The 17724-nt window shown below is 38.2% G+C and overlaps 1 protein-coding gene and 1 pseudogene across 1 annotated transcript; both read left to right on the top strand.

The window, feature by feature from the left end:
* The first annotated feature begins 2164 nt into the window (after positions 1-2164).
* LOC106006302 lies at positions 2165-2556 on the top strand (annotated as a pseudogene).
* A 5973-nt stretch (positions 2557-8529) lies between these two features.
* Positions 8530-9435, top strand: LOC101676141 (poly(rC)-binding protein 1). Its single transcript, XM_013059104.2, is given in 2 exon segments — positions 8530-8807; positions 8809-9435. Coding segments are annotated over 2 exon segments (528 nt in total). The 5' UTR covers positions 8530-8535; the 3' UTR covers positions 9065-9435.
* The last annotated feature ends 8289 nt before the right edge of the window (positions 9436-17724 follow it).

Here is a 17724-nt window from a genome sequence, read left to right as displayed (position 1 = left end):
TCTTACCTTGAAGTAATAAAGATATTCACATTCCCATCTAAAGTTATAAAGTTTTGCTTTTTGGAATTAATTTTTCAATTTGGTGGAGAGGTATGAGAACTTATTTATTTTTTCTGTAAGTTTAATCCATTGTCAGAACACCATTAACACCATTAGTAATTCATCTTTTCTCCATTGACTAGCTGTGCCTCTTTTGTATATGGTATTTATAACATGTGAAGTCTTTCTGGATACCTTTCTATCATCCCCTTTTCTTAGATGTTTGTTTAATAATTCTCTACACAATTTCAGGGGCATGGTGGTTTTTTGTTGTTATTGTTTAGTTTAGTTTTGTTTTTATGGGGGTGCTTAGTGTTTTTTAAGAAGAGATTTTTAAATCTCTTTAAAATTTTAAATTTTTTTCAGCCAGAAGCTTAGTCCGGAGAGCTGGTCCTCGCTACTTGACATCTGTAGGTTATCTAGCTTTAAACCACTTTTACATTTTTAGGGTAAACTCACTTTAGCCACTGCATGTTATCTCTGTTATTTATTTATTTATTTTTTACCCTGCTAGATTTGTATTGTCAATTTTAAAAGGATTTTTACACTCATGTTTACGACTGAGATTGGCCTGTGTTTTCTTATTCAAACTGTTCTTCTCTAGTTATTGTGCCGTAGTCATCCTAGGTTCATAGAATGAGAGTAGCTCCCCCCATTTATACTCTGGGGAGAGTTTTGTGAGATTAGAAGGATTCGTCATTTGAAAGTTTGGTAGAATTTTTCTATGAAATATTCTGGGCCAGATGTTTTCTTTCTGGGAAGATTTTAACATATTGATTTAATTTCTTAATGTTATAGGGTTATTTTGGCATTCTGTTTCTCCTTGAGTCATTTTTGGTAAGTTATATTTTGTGAAAATGTGTCCACTTGCCAAGTATTTAAGTATATTGGCTTGAGGCTGATATTTAAAAGCATTTTCTTTGCTAATGTTCATTTATACCTTCCTTTCTTTTTGTCCTGAGCAATCTCATTAGCACTTTATCTCATTATTCTTTTCAACCAGCTTTATGCTTTGTTTAGCTTCTCTAATATATTTTTTATATCTTTAATATATGATGTATTTATTATTTCTTTCATCTACTCTCCTAGAGTTTATTTTGAGATTCTTTTTGCAATCTCTTTATCTGGAAGGTTCTTTCTTTTGATTTATGTATTTATTTTTATTTTCTTTAAAAGATTTCATTTATTTATTTGAGAGAGAGAGAGAGAAGGAGGAAGAGCAGAGGGAAGGACAAGCAGACCCTGTACTGAGCATGGAGCCCAGGCAGGTCTTGATCCCTGGACCATGAGATTGTGACCTGAGCGAAAATCAAGAGCAGGTCACTTAACTGACTGAGCCAGCAAGGCGCCCCTATCCTTCCTTATCTCTAATAAAATGTTTATAGCTAAAAATTTTCTCTAAGAAATGTTTTGGATTTATTCAACAAGTTTTTTTTTTTTTTTAAAGATTTTATTTATTTATCAGTGAGAGAGAGAGGGAGAGCGAGCAAGCACAGGCAGACAGAATGGCAGGCAGAGGCAGAGGGAGAAGCAGGCTCCCTGCTGAGCAAGGAGCCTGATGTGGGACTCGATCCCAGGACGCTGGGATCATGACCTGAGCCGAAGGCAGCTGCTTAACCAACTGAGCCACCCAGGCGTCCCTATTCAACAAGTTTTAAAGTGTTTGTATTAAGTTTAAAATTCTAAATGTGTATTTTATTTTTTTTTTTTTTTTTTTTTTTTTTTTTTTTTTTTTTTTTTTTTTTTTTTTTTTATTTTTTTTATTTATTTGACAGATAGAGATCACAAATAGGCAGAAAGGCAGGCAGGGAAAGAGAGGAGGAAGCAGGCTCCCTGCTGAGCAGAGAGCCCAATGTGGGGCTCGATCCCAGAACCCTGAGATCATGACCTGAGCTGAAGGCAGAGGCTTAACCCACTGAGCCACCCAGGTGCCCCTAAATGTGTATTTTAAATATTATTCAGTTTGTACTTTACAATATGATCTCTACATTTACATATGCATTATTTGGAAGCACATTAAAAAATTTCCATATGAATAGTTTTTTCTTAGTTTTATTTTTAATTTGTAAATTAATGGCATTTCTGTCAAGAAACATAATCTGGGGCTTGAAGCTCGGCCGCCATCATGAACAACACAGTAACTCTCCAGACCAGGAAGTTCATGACCAACCGACTACTTTGGTGAAAACAAATGGTCATTGATGTCCTTCATCCTGGAAAGACAACAGTACCTAAGATGGAAATTCAAGAAAAACTAGCCAAAATGTACAAGACCACACCAGATGTCATATTTGTATTTGGGTTCAGAACCCATTTTGGTGGTGGCAAGACAACTGGCTTTAGCATGATTTATGATTCCTTGGATTATGCAAAGAAAAATGAACCCAAACATAGACTTGCAAGACATGGTCTGTATGAGAAGAAAAAGACCTCAAGAAAACAGTGAAAAGAATGCAAGAACAGAATGAAGAAAGTCAGGGGGACTGCAAAGCCAATGCTGGTGCTGGCAAAAAGTGAGCTGCAGATTGGACAACAAAAGGAGTAAAGATGCTGCCGTGGCTCTATCTGTGGGGATTGTGCAGATTTTTCATGAGGGGATTAATAAACTAAGAATGTTAAAAAAAAAAAAAGAAACATAATCTGGATATAGCAAATCTGTTTACATTTTCTTAAGAGCTTTGTATATAATACTTTAAAAAATGCTCTGATGTATATAGAGTATACAGAAAATGTATACTTTAATTATTAAGTACCCAGTTTCTATCTATTTGTCTATTAATTTATTTACCTCAAGCCTGTAAACTGTGTTGTTTAAATTCTTTGTGTTTTTACTATTTGGGGGTCATGTCAAGTTTTTCCCACCATGATAGTGAATATGTCTGTTTCTCTTCATATATTTTTACAATTTAAACTTTTATATTTGAGGTAGTAGGGGACAGAAAATTTGGTAATTTGAAATTTTTTATCACCAGGAAGCAACTCTTTCATTCTCCAATAAATAATCTTATGTAAGCATTGATTTTATTTGAAATTAATATAACGACACCTGCTTTCTTTTGGTTACTGGTTTAGTATTTTCCCCCTTTTTTTATATTATTAATACACAATGTATTGTTTGTTCCAAGGGTACAGGTCTGTGAATCATCAGTCTTAAAAAGTTCACAGCACTCACTATAGCATATACCCTCCCCAATGTCCATCACCCAGCCACCCCATCCTTCCCACTTCTTCTCCTCCAGCAATCCTCAGTTTGTTTCCTAAGATTAAGAGTCTCTAATGGTTTGTCTTCTCTGGTTTCCTCGTTTCATTTTTCCCTCCCTTCCACTGTGATCCTCTGTCTTGTTTCTCAATTCTTCATATCAGTGAGATCATATGATAATTGTCTGTCTCTGATTGACTTATTTGCTTGGCCTAACACCGTCTAGTTCCATTCACGTCATTGCAAATGGCAAGATTTCATTTCTTTTGATGGCTGCATAGTATTCCATTGTATATATATACCACTTCTTATTTATCCATTCATCTGTTGATGGGCATCTAGGCTATTTCCATTGTTTGGCTATTGTAGACATTGCTGCTATAAACATTCAGGTGCATGTGCCCCTTCGGATCACTACATTTGTATCTTTAGGGTAAATACCCAGTAGTGCAATTGCTGGGTCATAGGATAGCTCTATTTTCAACTTTTTGAGGAATCCCCATACTGTTTTCCAGAGTGGCTGCACCTTGCTTGCATTCCCACGAGCAGTGTAAGAGGGTTCCCCTTTCTCCACATCCTCACCAACACTTGTCATTTCCTGACTGGTTAATTTTAGCCATTCTGACTGGTGTGAGGTGGTATCTCACCTGTGGTTTTGATTTGTATTTCCCTGATGCCGAGTGCAGTGAAGCACTTTTTCATGAGTCTGTTGGCCATCTGGATGTCTTCTTTGCAGAAATATCTGTTCATCTGCCCACTTCTTGACTAGATTATTTATTCTTTGGGTGTTGAGTTTGATAAGTTCTTTATAGATTTTGGATACTAACCCTTTATCTGATATGTCATTTGCAAACATCTTCTCCCATTCTGTTGATTGTCTTTTGGTTTTGTTGACTGTATCCTTTGCTGTGCAAAAGCATTTGATCTTGATGAAGTCTCAATAGTTCATTTTTGCCTTGCTTCCTTTGCCTTTGGGGATGTTTCTAGGAAGAAGTTGCCACAGATGAGGTAAAAGAGGTTGCATCCTGAGTTTCTCCTCAAGAATTTTGATGGATTTCTCCCTCACATTGAGGTCTTTCATCCATTTTGAGTCTATTTTCATGTGTGATGTAAGGAAATGGTCCAGTTTCATTCTTCTGCATGTGGCTGTCCAATTTTCCCAACACCATTTGTTGAAGAGACTTATCTTTTTTCCACTGGACATTCTTTCCTGCGTTGTTGAAGATTAGTTGACCATAGAGTTGAGGGTCTATTTCTGGGCTCTCTATTCTGTTCCATTGATCTATGTATCTGTTTTTGTGCTAGTACCATACCGTCTTGATGATTACAGCTTTAATAGAACTTGAAGTCTAGAATTGTGATGCCACCAACTTTGGCTTTCTTTTTCAACATTCCTCTGCTATTTCGGTTTTTTTCTGGTTCCATATAAATTTTAGGATTAATTGTTCCATTTCTTTGAAAAAAGTTGATGGTATTTTGATAGGGATTGCATTAAATGTATAGATTGCTTTAGGTAGCATAGACATTTTCAAAATATTTGTTTTTCCAGTCCATGAGCATAGAACATTTTTCCATTTCTTTGGGTCTTCTTCAATTTCTTTAATGAGTACTCTATAGTTTTCTGAGTACAGAAACTTTGCCTCTTTGGTTAGATTTATTTCTAGGTAACTTATGGTTTTGGGATCAACTTCTTAATTTCCCTTTCTTCTGTCTTGTTGTTGGTATATAGAAATGCAACTCGAGGTGCCTGGGTGGCTCAGTGGGTTAAGCCTCTGCCTTCAGAACCTGGGCTTTTGGGATCGAGCCCTGCATCAGTCTCTCTGCTCAGCAGGGAGCCTGCTTCCCTTCCTCTCTCTTTGTCTGCCTCTCTGCCTTCTTGTGATCTCTGTCTGTCAAATAAATAAATAAACTTAAAAAAAAAAAAGAAATGCAACTGATTTCTGTGCACTGATTTTATATTCTGATGCTTTACTGAATTCCTGGATGAGTTCTAGCAGTTTTGGAGTGGAGTCTTTGGGTTTTCCACATAAAGTATCATATCATCTGCAAAGAGTGAGAGTTTGACTTCTTTTTTGCAGATTCAGATGACTTTTATTTGTTTTTGTTGTCTACTTGCTGAGCCTAGGACTTCTAGTACTATACTGAATAGCAGTGGTGATAGTGGACAGCACTACCGTCTTCCTGACCTTAGAGGAAAAGCTCTCAGTTTTTCCCCATTGAGAATGATATTTGCTGTGGGTTTTTCACAGATGGCTTTTATGATACTGAGTGATGTACCTTTATCCCTACATTGTGAAGAGTTTTGATCACAAAAGAATGCTCTACTTTTTCAAATGCTTTTTCAGTGTCTATTGAGAGTATCATATGGTTTTTATTCTTTCTTTTATTAATGTATTGTATCACAATGATTTGCGGATGTTGAACCAATCTTGCAGCCCAGGAATAAATCCCACTTGATCGTGGTGAATAATCCTTTTAATGTACTGTTGAATCTTATTGGCTAGTATTTTGGTGAAGATTTTTGCATCCATGTTCATCAGGGATATTGGTCTGTAATTCTCCTTTTTGATGGGGTCTTTGTCTGGTTTAGGGATCAAGGTAATGCTGGCCTCATAAAATGAGTTTGGAAGTTTTCTTTCCATTTCTATTTCTTGGAAAAGTTTCAGGAGAATAGGTATTAATTCTTCTTTAAATGTCCGGTAGAATTCCTTTGAGATTCCATCTGGTCCAGGACTCTTGGTTTTTTTTTGGGGGGGGTGGGGTAGATTTTTGATTACTGCTTCAATCTCCTTACTGGTTGTGGGTCTGTTCAGGTTTTCCATTTCTTCCTGGTTCAGTTTTGGTAGTGTATATGTCTCTAGGAATGCATCCATTTATTCCAGATTGTCAAATTTGCTGGAATATGATTGCTCATAATATGTTCCTATAATTATTTGTATTTCTTTGGTGTTGGTTGTGATCTCTTCTCTTTCATTCCTGATTTTATTAATTTGGGTCATTTCTCTTTTCTATTTGCTAACTCTGGCCAGGGGCTTATCAATCTTATTAATTCTTTCAAAGAACCAGTTCCTAGTTTTGTTTATCTGTTCTACTGTTCTTTTGGCTTCTATTTCATTGATTTCTGCTCTGATCTTTATTATTTCTCTTCTCCCACTGGGGTTAACCTTTATTTGCTGTACTTTCTCCAGCTCCTTTAGGTGTGGGGTTAGGTTGTGTATTTGAGACCTTTCTTATTTCTTGAGGAAGGCTTGTATTGTTATATGCTTTCCTCTCAGGACCACCTTTGCTGCATCCCAAAGATTATGAGAAGTTGTGTTTTCATTTTCATTTGTTTCCATGAATTTTTAAAATTCTTTAATTTCTGGTTGACTCATTCATTCTATAATGGTCATTAGCCTCCATGTATTTGAGTTCTTTCTAAAGTTCCTCTTGTGGTTGAGTTCTAGTTTCAAAGCATTGTGGTCTGAAAATATGCACGGAATGATCCCAATCTTTTGATACTGGCCAAGACTGGATTTGTGACCCAGGATATGATCTATTCTGGAGAATGTTCCATGTGAACTAAGGAATGTGTATTCTGTTGTGTTGGGATGGAATGTTCTGAATATATCTGTGATGCCCATCTGGCCCAGTGTGTCATTTAAAATCTTTATTTCCTTTTTAATCTTTTGCTTAGGTGATCTGTCCATTTTCATGAGGGGGGGTCTTAAAGTCCCTTACTATCATTGTATTATTGTTGATGTGTTTCTTTGATTTTTGTTATTAGTTGATTTATATGGTTGGCTACTCCCATGTTAGGGGTATAGATATTTAAAATTGTTAGTTCTTCTTGTTGGACAGACCCTTTAAATATGATATGGTGTCCTTCCTCATCTCTTATTATAGTATTTGGCTTAAAATCTAGTTTGTCTTATTTAAGGATTGGCACCTTACCTTTCTTTTGATGTCCATTAGCATGGTAAATTATTTTCCACCCCTTTCTTTAAATCTGGAGGTGTCCGTGGGTCTAAAATGAGTTTCTTGTAGACAATGTATCAATGGGTCTTGGGTTTTTTTTTTTTTTAAATCCATTCTGATATGTGTCTTTTTATTGGGACATTTAGCCCATTTATGTTCAGGGTAACTATTGAAAGAGATGAATTTAGTGCCATTGTATTGCCTGTAAGGCGACTGTTACTGTATATTGTCTCTGTTCCCAAAAGTCTATGCAATCTATGTTTCTTTTAGTCTCTCTCTTTGCTTAAAGGGTCCCTTTCAATATTTCCTGTAGGGATGGTTTGGTGTTTGCAAATTCATTTAGTTTTTGTTTGTCCTGAAAGCCTTCTATTTCTCCTTTTATTTTCAATGACAGCCTAGCTAGTATTCTTGGTTGCATATTTTTCTCACTTAGTGCTCTGAATGCATCATGCCAGTTCTTTCTGGCCTACCAGGTCTCTATAGTTAGGTCTGCTGCAAATCCAATATTCCTACCATTGTAGGTTACAGACCTCTTGTACGGAGATGCTTTCAGGATTGTATCTTTGTCTCTGAGACTTACAAGTTTTACTATTAGTTGACGGGGTGTTGACCTATTTTTATTGATTTTGAGGGGAGTTGTCTGTGCATCTTGGATTTTGATGCCTGTTTTCTTCTCAAATTAGGTAAGTTCTCTGCTATAATTTGCTCCAGTATTCCTTCTGCCCCTCTCTTTCTTTTTCTGGGATTTCAATTATTCTATATTGTTTCATCTTATGGTATCATTTATCTCCTGAATTCTCCCCCCGTGATTCAGTAGTTGCTTATCTCTCTTTTTCTCAGCTTCTTTATCTTCATCATTTGGTTTTCCATACCACTTATTCTCTACTCTGCCTCATTTATCCTAGCAATAGGAGCCTCCATTTTTTATTGCATCTCATTAATAGCTTTTTTGATTTCAAGTTGGTTAGATTTTAGTTATTTTATTTCTCCAGAAAACAGTTCTCTAGTATCTTCTGTGGTTTTTTTGAAGCCCAGCTAGCATCTTTCTAATAGTCATTCTGAACTCCAGTTCTGACATAGTTCTAGTGTCCATATTGATTAGGTCCCAAGCAATTAATACTTCCTCTTGTTCTTTTTTGGAGAGTGAGTTTTTATGCCTTGTCATTTTGTCCAGAGAAGAATAGATGAATGAGAGAACAAGATGTTAAAATGGTTTAACGATGACTCCAGAAAAATATACACTAACAAAATCAGAAGAGACCTGAAACAGGGTGTGGGGAGAAGAAAGGGGGAAAGAAAAAGTATGATTAGACTGGTGAATAAAGAGGCAAGGGAGAGTCATGACCATTCCGTACCAGCCCATGTCGGCCAGCTCTCCAGTCATCTGCCCGGGCGGCCAAGATCGGTGCAGCGACGCTGCGGGCTACCCCCATGCCACCCATGACCTGGAGGGACCACCTCTAGATGCCTACTCGATTCAAGGACAACACACCATTTCTCCGCTCGATCTGGCCAAGCTGAACCAGGTGGCAAGACAACAGTCTCACTTTGCCATGATGCACGGTGGGACCGGATTCGCCGGAATTGACTCCAGCTCTCCAGAGGTGAAAGGCAAGTTTGGATGCATCTACTCAAACCACCTATGAACTCACCATTCCAAATAACTTAATTGACTGCATAATCGGGTGCCAAGGCGCCAACATTAATGAGATCTGCCAGATGTCCAGGGCCCAGATCAAAATTGCCAATCCCGTGGAAGGCTCCTCTGGTAGGCAGGTTATTATCACTGGTTCTGCTGCCAGTATTAGTCTGGCCTAGTGTCTAATCAATGCCAGGCTTTCCTCCGAGAAGGGCATGGGGTGCAGCTAGAACAGTGTAGGTTCACTTAAAACCCCTTTCTGCTGTTTTCCCATGATCCAACTGTGTAATTTCTGGTCAGTGATTCCAGGTTTTAAATAATTTGTAAGTGTTCAGTTTCTACACAACTTTATCATCCATTAAGAATTTAAAAATCACATTCTCTGTTCAGCTGTTGATGCTGGGATCCATATTTAGTTTTATAAGCTTTTTCCTGTTTTTAGTTTTGTTTGGGTTTTTGGCTCATGAATTTTATTTCTGTTTGTCGATAAGAAATGTAAGAGTGGAATGTTAATAAATTTCAGTTTAGTTCTGTAAAAATTAAAAAATGGATTGGTTAAAAAATGCTTCATATTTGAAAAAGCTGGGACTACTATCTTAAACTCTTTGTTGGTGGTTTTTTTCCCCTTCCCTTTTAGTATTAGGCCTTTGTAGGAAGAAGGGTGGGCCCATCCTTGGTGTTCTCTAGCCATTTTCACCTATTGGTAAGATTCCATTCCCTTTCTGTCCCAACAAAGGAACACGGCAGGCTGGGCCTGCTTTGGGGTATTAAAAAAAACAAAAAACAACAACAACAACAACAAAAAAAACATGGTGAAAGGTGAAGGACGTAAAGATGAAAATTTAAAAAAGGAATTGAGAAGATAAGAAGTTGGTTGAAAAAGAAAATAAAAAGGAGAGAAGGTGAACAGGCTGGAGACTAGAATAAAGCCGAAAGCTAGATTTATGGTACATTTTGGTTTGTTAGAGGAAACTGTATCCCAGAATTTTAAAGAAAGAATAACTTATATGTATACAAAAAGTAAGTTTAAATACAATGAAGGGATAGAATAGATTTTGAAATAGGTATTGATAAGATAAAATAGTTAAAATAGGAAATAGGAAAAATTAAAAAAATAGAACAAGTAAAAAATAATGAAAAATTTAAAAATTTAACTGTGAAAGACTAAAGAATGATGGGGAAAAAAGCTGCGAATTCTATGTGCTGTATTCCCCTAGCTTTGAAGTTTTGCAGTTCTCATTGATCAGTAAACTTGGTCTTGGCTGCATGTTCTTGCTGATCTTCTGGGGGAGGGGCTGTTGCAGGGATTCTCAAATGCCTTTGCCAGAGGCGGAATCGCAATGCCTTTGCTAGGGGCCAGGCTAAGTAATCTGCATGGTTTTGGTCTCTGGAGCTTTTGTTCCCTGAATGCTTTCCATAGAGCTTTGGAGGATGGCAATGAAGATGGTGGCCTCCCAATCTCCCGCTCAGAGGAGCTGAAATCTTGGGGCCCAATCCTCATTGTGCCCTCAGAGAAAAGCAGTCAATCCCTCTCGTCTCCCTGGTCTTTGGCCGCACTCTGAGCTCACCCAGCCTGTTACCATGCATTTCTATTTCTGGTGCATGCCCCGGTTTGGAGTCTCCAAACCCAACAGATTCCTGCCACATTGCTTCTCCCAGAGGAAGAAGGTGAGTCTCCTGGACCTGCCACTTGTGGGGTCCCTGCTCAAAGAATAGTGGTCCAACTGTGTCTTGAATCATGGTTTAAGGTAACCCCAAGCTGAGAGTTCACTCCTTGGTTCTGTCTCCACAGCCAGCTTCCCTGCTCTGATACCTGGGAGCTCTGCCACTTCAGACACCCCTGGTCTTTCTGTGACATGAAGGGTCCTGAGACCGTACTGTTGCCATGAGGAGTCCACCCTCCCCTTAGCCACTGGAGCAACGTCCCTTCTTGGAGCAAACTTTTAGAAGTTCCAATTTTGTGCTCTGCTGCTCTCTCACTTGCCAGGAGCCTGCCCCACCCCTGCAGTCTATCTTCCCATATATTGCCTCAGATTCACTTCTCAACACGTCCTACCTTCCAGAAAGTGGTTGTGTTTCTGTTCATAGAATTGCTGCTCTTCTTCTCTTCAAACTTCTGTTGAGTTTGTAGGCGTTCAGAATGGTTTGATAACTACTTAGCTGAATTCCTGGGACCAGATAAAATTTAGGTCTCATACTCCCCTGCCATCTTGTTCCTCTCCCCACTACTTTTTTTCTATCCTTTTGCATTTGTTATGTAGTACACTAGGATTTCTTCCCATGATCTTTCAGATGTCTATTTTCCCTAAAGTCAACAGTTATCTTTAAAAAATTTTTGTTTGGTTTAATACAATGTGTCATTTGCACACAACTCAACTCTCACAATTAACCAAATCACCTGTAAACAGATTAGACACACATTTCCCACTTTTTGGAGCCCTGTTTTAGAATGTGCTGATTACCCTCCCGGTCCACTCCTGTCATTGAAAGTTTAGGACCTTCTTTCACCATCATCTTGTGAATTTCTTTTGCTTCTTTCTTAAGTTAGAAACTGTTTCATGGATTCAATTTCTGCCTAGCTTTTGACAATCCTCATTGATTTTGAGATAAAAGGGGAGATGATTGAATTTGCCCCTAGAGATTCACTCTCCATACTTTTCTACTCTACTTTGGCCCTAGGAGGCTACTTTCATGCACTGCATCAACTTCTTGCCCTCTGGTTTCTAAATGGTATATGCTAGTGGGAAGCATGAGCAGGAGCTCAGAGGGGAATAATGTCAAAGCTGGCTTCCTTTCTTCCTAATCTCCATTGGTTGCCTATGTTCCTTTACTGAAGTTCATAAGCTCCTCTCCACAGCCTTTACCAAAGTTAAAGCTATTCTTTTGGAGTTCTAGTAAACACTGCCTCCCATGGTCATTAGGGCAAAGGGGCTGGTAACTGTTCTGTATCATTTTTAGGATAGGAATGCTTCACTACATCTAGCTGCATGCCTGCCTGAGACATGATTTCACTACTTTTCAGTGTTCCTGCTGGCAAACTGATGGATGATATAGGCTTTACTGGTTTCCTGAGAAAGTGTGCATGGGAAGTAAACATTTTACATACTGAATGTTTAAAATATTTTATCCTACCCTCACAGTAGAATAATAGTTTGATTTTTACATAATTCTGGGTTTCAGTTTTTCTTCAGAATATTGAAAACTTATTTCACTGTTTTCTTGGTTTCAATATTTCTTTTAAGAGGTAAATTCTTAAGATCTCCATCCTCCATGTATAGAAATTTCATAATGTGAGGTATTGCTGTCAATCTTCATTTTTTTGGATGGTGACTTTCAATTGCAGAATTAGAATTTTAATTCTGAAAATTTTAAATTCTCTGTTTACTCTGGATTAGCTTCTCTGAGTTTTATTTTTATCTTTGCTCTGTTATTTTTCATGTTGTCCTTCCACTCAATTTTCTGGTAGGTTGCCTCATTTATCTTCCAAGCATTTCATTTCTGTTATCATGATTTTAATTTCCAAGAGCTCTTTCTGATGCTCTCCATGAGCTCTTTCCGATTTTGTCACTATTCTTTTTCATAGCATCCAGTTCTTGTCTCATGGATGCGATATAGTTTCTTGTCTTTCTGAGAATAGTAGGTTTTTAAAACACTCATTATCTTGCATTATCTGTTTTTTCCAAGTTGTTTTTATTTCTGCTTTTGGAGGACTCTGTCTTTCCTGCTTGAGACCTTTGTGCTCTAGTGATCTTGAACATGACAGCTAGTTGTTAATCCTAAGTATGGAACACTATGTTGTTGATTGGAAGCTCTAATCACATGGCTGGAATTTGTTGACTGGGAGTTTTCCTGTAGAATTGACTAGTCTTGCCACTTCTCTGAAAGTCTCCCTAGGTTCTTTTGTTATTTCGTTAAGATTCTATAAAGAATAACTTGTAAACATGCTATCTTCTGTGTCTTACTCTTTTTTCTGTGTTCATGTTTTCCATTTCCATTTCTCTTTATGTTGCATACCAAGTAAATTTATACAGTTCAGATAAGTTTACTATTGTTTCAGTTTTTAATCCACTGAGTGTTTTTTCTTTCAATAAAATAATTATATCTAGTTCCAAAAGATTTAAAGAAGTCTGCCTGATCATTTTCTTAGTTTTGTATTCCTTACTAGCTTTATAGTCTGTATTCATTTTGAAATATTTCATAAATTTTGATTTTGCATTCTGAATTTTATAATTTTAAGATTAGTGGTCCTTGAGGGGCTCTGATTTTTGTCCTTTCTTTGCTTACTTTTCCTTGAATGTATGGAAATTTATTACTGAATTTTGGTTGAACATGAGCTGTGGAAACATTGGGGATAATTTTCTTCAGAAAACAGGTGAGTTTTACACAAACAACCTGTTAACATTTTAATTACAGTTTGTGAGCTTAGATTTCCCAGAATGCAGGTTGTGTTGTATTTGAAGTCTAGATCTGTAGGAGAGCAGACTTATGATTGTAAATTTATAGTGAGAATCATTATTATTTTATCTCATTGCAGCAGAAGGAAAAAGACATGTTTCTTTGTAGGCAACTTTGTCAGTCAGAATAGGGTAATTAATACTGGGTACCAAACAACTCCAACAAACAGCTACCAGTGACTTACACCACACTCTCAGTGACTTAAACTATAAAAGTGTTTTTTTGTTTTTGTTTTTTGTTTTTTTTAATGTAAAGTCTGATATGGATTCAAGAAGCTCTTCAGGGGGAATTGTCTTCCATACAATGGCTTAGATCATATACTACTTCAATTCTGTAGTATTTCCAACTTAATATGATGCATTAGAATTAATGCTTTAGAATTTACCACAGCAGAGGAAGAGAGTTTGTGGAATTAAGCGCGAGAGTTTTACGTGAAAATGACATGTGTCACTTTCACTCCTAGACTATTGGCCTAAGCTGTTTTCAACCACCAACAAGAGACCAAGGGAAACTTGGTCCAACACAGGGAGGAGAGCTAGAAGTATTTGTGAGTACCAGTAATAACTGTCACACAGTCCTTTAACTGGCACTGCATTCTTTTTCATCTCTTTTGATTGTTCTAGCTTAATGCTGAGGGCTGAGGTCTCGGATTTAGCTCCCTGACCCTGTATAGGCCTATAGCTTAATCTCCTGTTTGTGGCATGCAAATGTTAATCCCCTAAATTCTATGTTGTTCGTATCAGTATTTGGCCCAGGGCTGCTTTTGGTTTTATATTCATTTATTGCTCACTCCTTTGTGTTTCGATTCACTACTTTTTTCTTTGGGGATTGGGGATTGAGGGAAATCTTTGGGGAGTTCCTTTATCTTCCTGCTAGCTCCACAATTAATTTAAAAATATGCTCATGGTTATTTATCCAGAATGTATTTGAGTTTTGTCAGGGGCACTTTTGAGAATATCTACTTTGTATTACTTCAAGAAGCAGTTCAAAAAAATTATTTCCAACTGAAAAATGACAAAAGCATTTGAGACCAGTAGCAGGTTTCTAATTTTGTAAGTTAATGAGGACCCTGACATTGCTCTCTGGTTATACATAACGTGCTGTTGGAGTAATTGGGTTTCTCTTAGATTGACTTTTGTATCATGTAGTATTATGTTCTATGTTTAGTTTTAATGTGATATATTTTTTTATTGAGTATAAAAATACAGTCATGACAAAGCACTTATAAGGAGCTGGGAAGAACATGTCATTCTACACGTGCAATCTTTAGGTTTTGGAACTGTCTTGTAAAAACAAACAAACAAACAAACAAACAAAAAAACTCGTCAAAAAATCAAAGATCAACTTGTATCGGAGAAACTTAAAATCAAGGAGCCAATATTTACATGTTCAATAAAGCTTTGATTTTGCTAATACTGCTTCCACTGCTCAGCTGGGACAAAATAGATTCACAGGGGAATCGGATAGAGGTCTTTCTGTGGCAGACTCAGGTCACCCACTGGCTCTTCCTTCGTCAAAGCAGAACCCATGTTCTCACCCACATCTCTCGACTTTGATGGTAGCCACTCTTTCTCCATTCTGTGTCAGTTATTGTCCCCTTCTCCCAATCCTGCCCCAGGATGGAGACAGCACATTCTCTGGCACTTCTTTTCGTTTCCGCTCCCATATGAGAGTTCATGTGTCCTTTCTCATATAAATGGCTTTATGGAGGGAAGAGAAATGTAAGTAGACATAGAGACATTCAAAAAACTTTATAATCCAACGTTCTGATTGTTTTGGTCACTGACATCCTTTCTGAGCAGGGAATTGTGTTCTAGAGAGTTCTCTCTGTCCATCTGTTAGGGAAGCACTTACCAATGTAGCTTTCCTTTGGACGTGATATAATCTTTCTCCCTGGAATATCCCCCGCTTCCTGGAAAGTGTGCCCAAAGCTGCCAGCAAAGTTTAGTTGATATATTCACATTTCTGAAGGTCAGAAAATTAATTGGGAGTCATATCCATTCCACAGGAGCTCTTTCCCTTAAATAGTTTTTTTGGGGGGTCCCGGGGCAGGGAGCGAGGGAGATGTTTGGAAAGCCCAAAGGCATAGCACTAAAAAACAGGACAAGTTACCTCAGGCTCTGAATGGGGCTTAGAAATTGACCATACACACAAGCAAAAAATAAGGAAAACATCTGGGAAATACTGCAACATGGGGAATTGATAATTAGCAGCCTATATCTTGAATAATTATTTAACAAATATAAAGGCAACGTGATCTGCCAGTCTTAGCACCATATCAGGCCATAAGAACACAAAAGTAAATATATACATGGTCACTGCTCATGGAGATTATACCCTCACAAGTAAGACAAAGGTTAAACCAGTTATTTAAGTACATGGTTAATGAGAGTAGTTTAAGTAGTAGGAATAAACACCACTATCTTTTCCTCTCCTGTGCCTTTTGTGGTCCTCAGATTTTCATTTGTTTATTGAAATCTTTTCCAGTCTCACGGGGGGTTTTCCTTTCTAAATGGTGTGATTGCTTTGATAGAATTCAAGGTCATGTTTGGTGCATGTATTTATGTAATAAATATGTAACAGCCCTGTACCTAGTATTACTTCAATCCTGTCCCATACCAGAGATGTCTATCCCTGTGTCCCTAAGGGAAAAATATACATGCAGGAAAATGACTAACAAGTGGAACAAGAAGAAAATTTGTTTTTTAGCTGGGACTTTGGTCCCAAGCCAGAGTGTATAACTTCACAAAACTGACCTGAACCACATATCTTGTCACCCTCCTGGGCATAAAACTATGCAACTTGGGGGAAATGTCTGGGTATTGATTGCATCACAGTCAAAACACCCTGATTCAAAAAACCCTTGAAAAATAATGTAAGGTTCTGCTGAAGGTTCTAAAAGACATAGGAAAAGGTTGAATTACCTCAACTCATGCAGTGTCCTAAGATTCCTCACCTCTCTATCTCACTCCAGTTCTTTATAGTGGGTAAGCAGCCCTATTCTTGCTTCTCCCTCTTCTCATTTATTTCTAACCCTTTAGAACTATGAAGCCTGACTGCAATGGCCCAAGTCCTCCCTCCTTTTCCTCCTTTTCCTCTCTGCCCATCTAGATGAACTCTTTTGCCCTTCTTTGTATAAACCCATTTAGCAATTTAACATTTCTCTGTCAGCATGGCTCAGGTAATATTGGTCTGGTGCCCCTGCCAGGCTTTTCCACAATCTCTTTGCAAAGTCAGGCTTAGTCTTCCAGCTATTGGCTCTTGCATAAGATCTAGGAGACAAATGAGAAGGATGGGCTGCTATTCTGGAAGAACAGTGGTAGCTGCAGGTAGTTGGATAAGCAGAGGCAAGTTCTTAGCAACCACACACTTTGACAGCTGAACTCACTGGTGGTCACTTGCCCAGTAATTGCTGAGATTTGCTACAGCTTTCTGGGCCAGGCCCAGCAGCCCTGAACCTAATCTTTGCTCTCCCAGCCCCTCTGGTGGAAGTGAAACCTTAGTTCTCTCTATGAAAGCTCTCCTTACTTGAAATTTCTGGAGTGAGGCGCTGTGACATCTGGTTTACATGGACAGTCCCATTTATATCCTCGATACTCACTAAAATTAATGTCTCTGTTTGCTCTTAAAGTGTTCCAGAGCGAGTAATAATTATGTGATGGCTTTGCCTAGCAAGGTTCCTGTTTCTCTGATGGAATCCTGTCCACTGCACCAGCCTTGTATAATTCTCTCTTGCCATTGACTTGAGATATGACAAAGAGGCTAGTCCTATGGAGGGCAAGTCTGTGGATGCTTCCTTATGGTCTCTATCATACTTCAAATGAGGTATCCCCAAATGGAAACCTGAAGCATCCTCTGGGTACAGCCCACTTTTGCCTCTGGCCCTGGGTCTTTCCTGGGTGCAACAGGGGCCACCCCTCAAAGAAATGCCACAGAGCCTTTTTATCAGAGAAAGAGAGAGCCCACACCCATGTATGCTTGAAAACTGCGGTGTTCCTTCTACTGCTAGAAAACAAGGCTCAGTGACAGGTCTTTGAACTTGAGATCAGATCAGATCTCCCTTTTGTAGAGAGGAATGAGTTAGATGAATGAGATGGTCTTCCCTCAAGTATAGTTTCATGTGGAACTGTTTCCCTCTTTGCTCACAAGCAATGAAATAGCAGCAGGATACTCCTGTTTGGCACAATAATTTCAGTGTTGAATGATGTGCTCTAGATGCTATGTGCTATGAAGCTCCTCATTTGTAAGCAAGGAAGAGAAAATTAAGGGACCGTCCTCACAGCTACTCTTAATCTTCAAGACCTCTTTGAACTAGATTTTAGGGAGAGACAAAGAGAGAAGGAAGACACTGAAAAATAACACCAAAGGAAAAACATGGCTTCATTGTGAAGCCAGGGCACCACAGCTGGCCCAGTGGGGTTCTCTGGAGAGCCCT

Source organism: Mustela putorius, unplaced genomic scaffold (genome assembly GCF_011764305.1).
Source record: "Mustela putorius furo isolate JIRA1106 unplaced genomic scaffold, ASM1176430v1.1 tig00003845_pilon_pilon_pilon, whole genome shotgun sequence".
In the NCBI taxonomy this organism is placed as follows: Eukaryota; Metazoa; Chordata; class Mammalia; order Carnivora; family Mustelidae; genus Mustela; species Mustela putorius.
The sequence above is the reverse complement of the archived record's forward strand: the minus strand, read 5'-3'. Positions and strand labels throughout refer to the sequence as shown.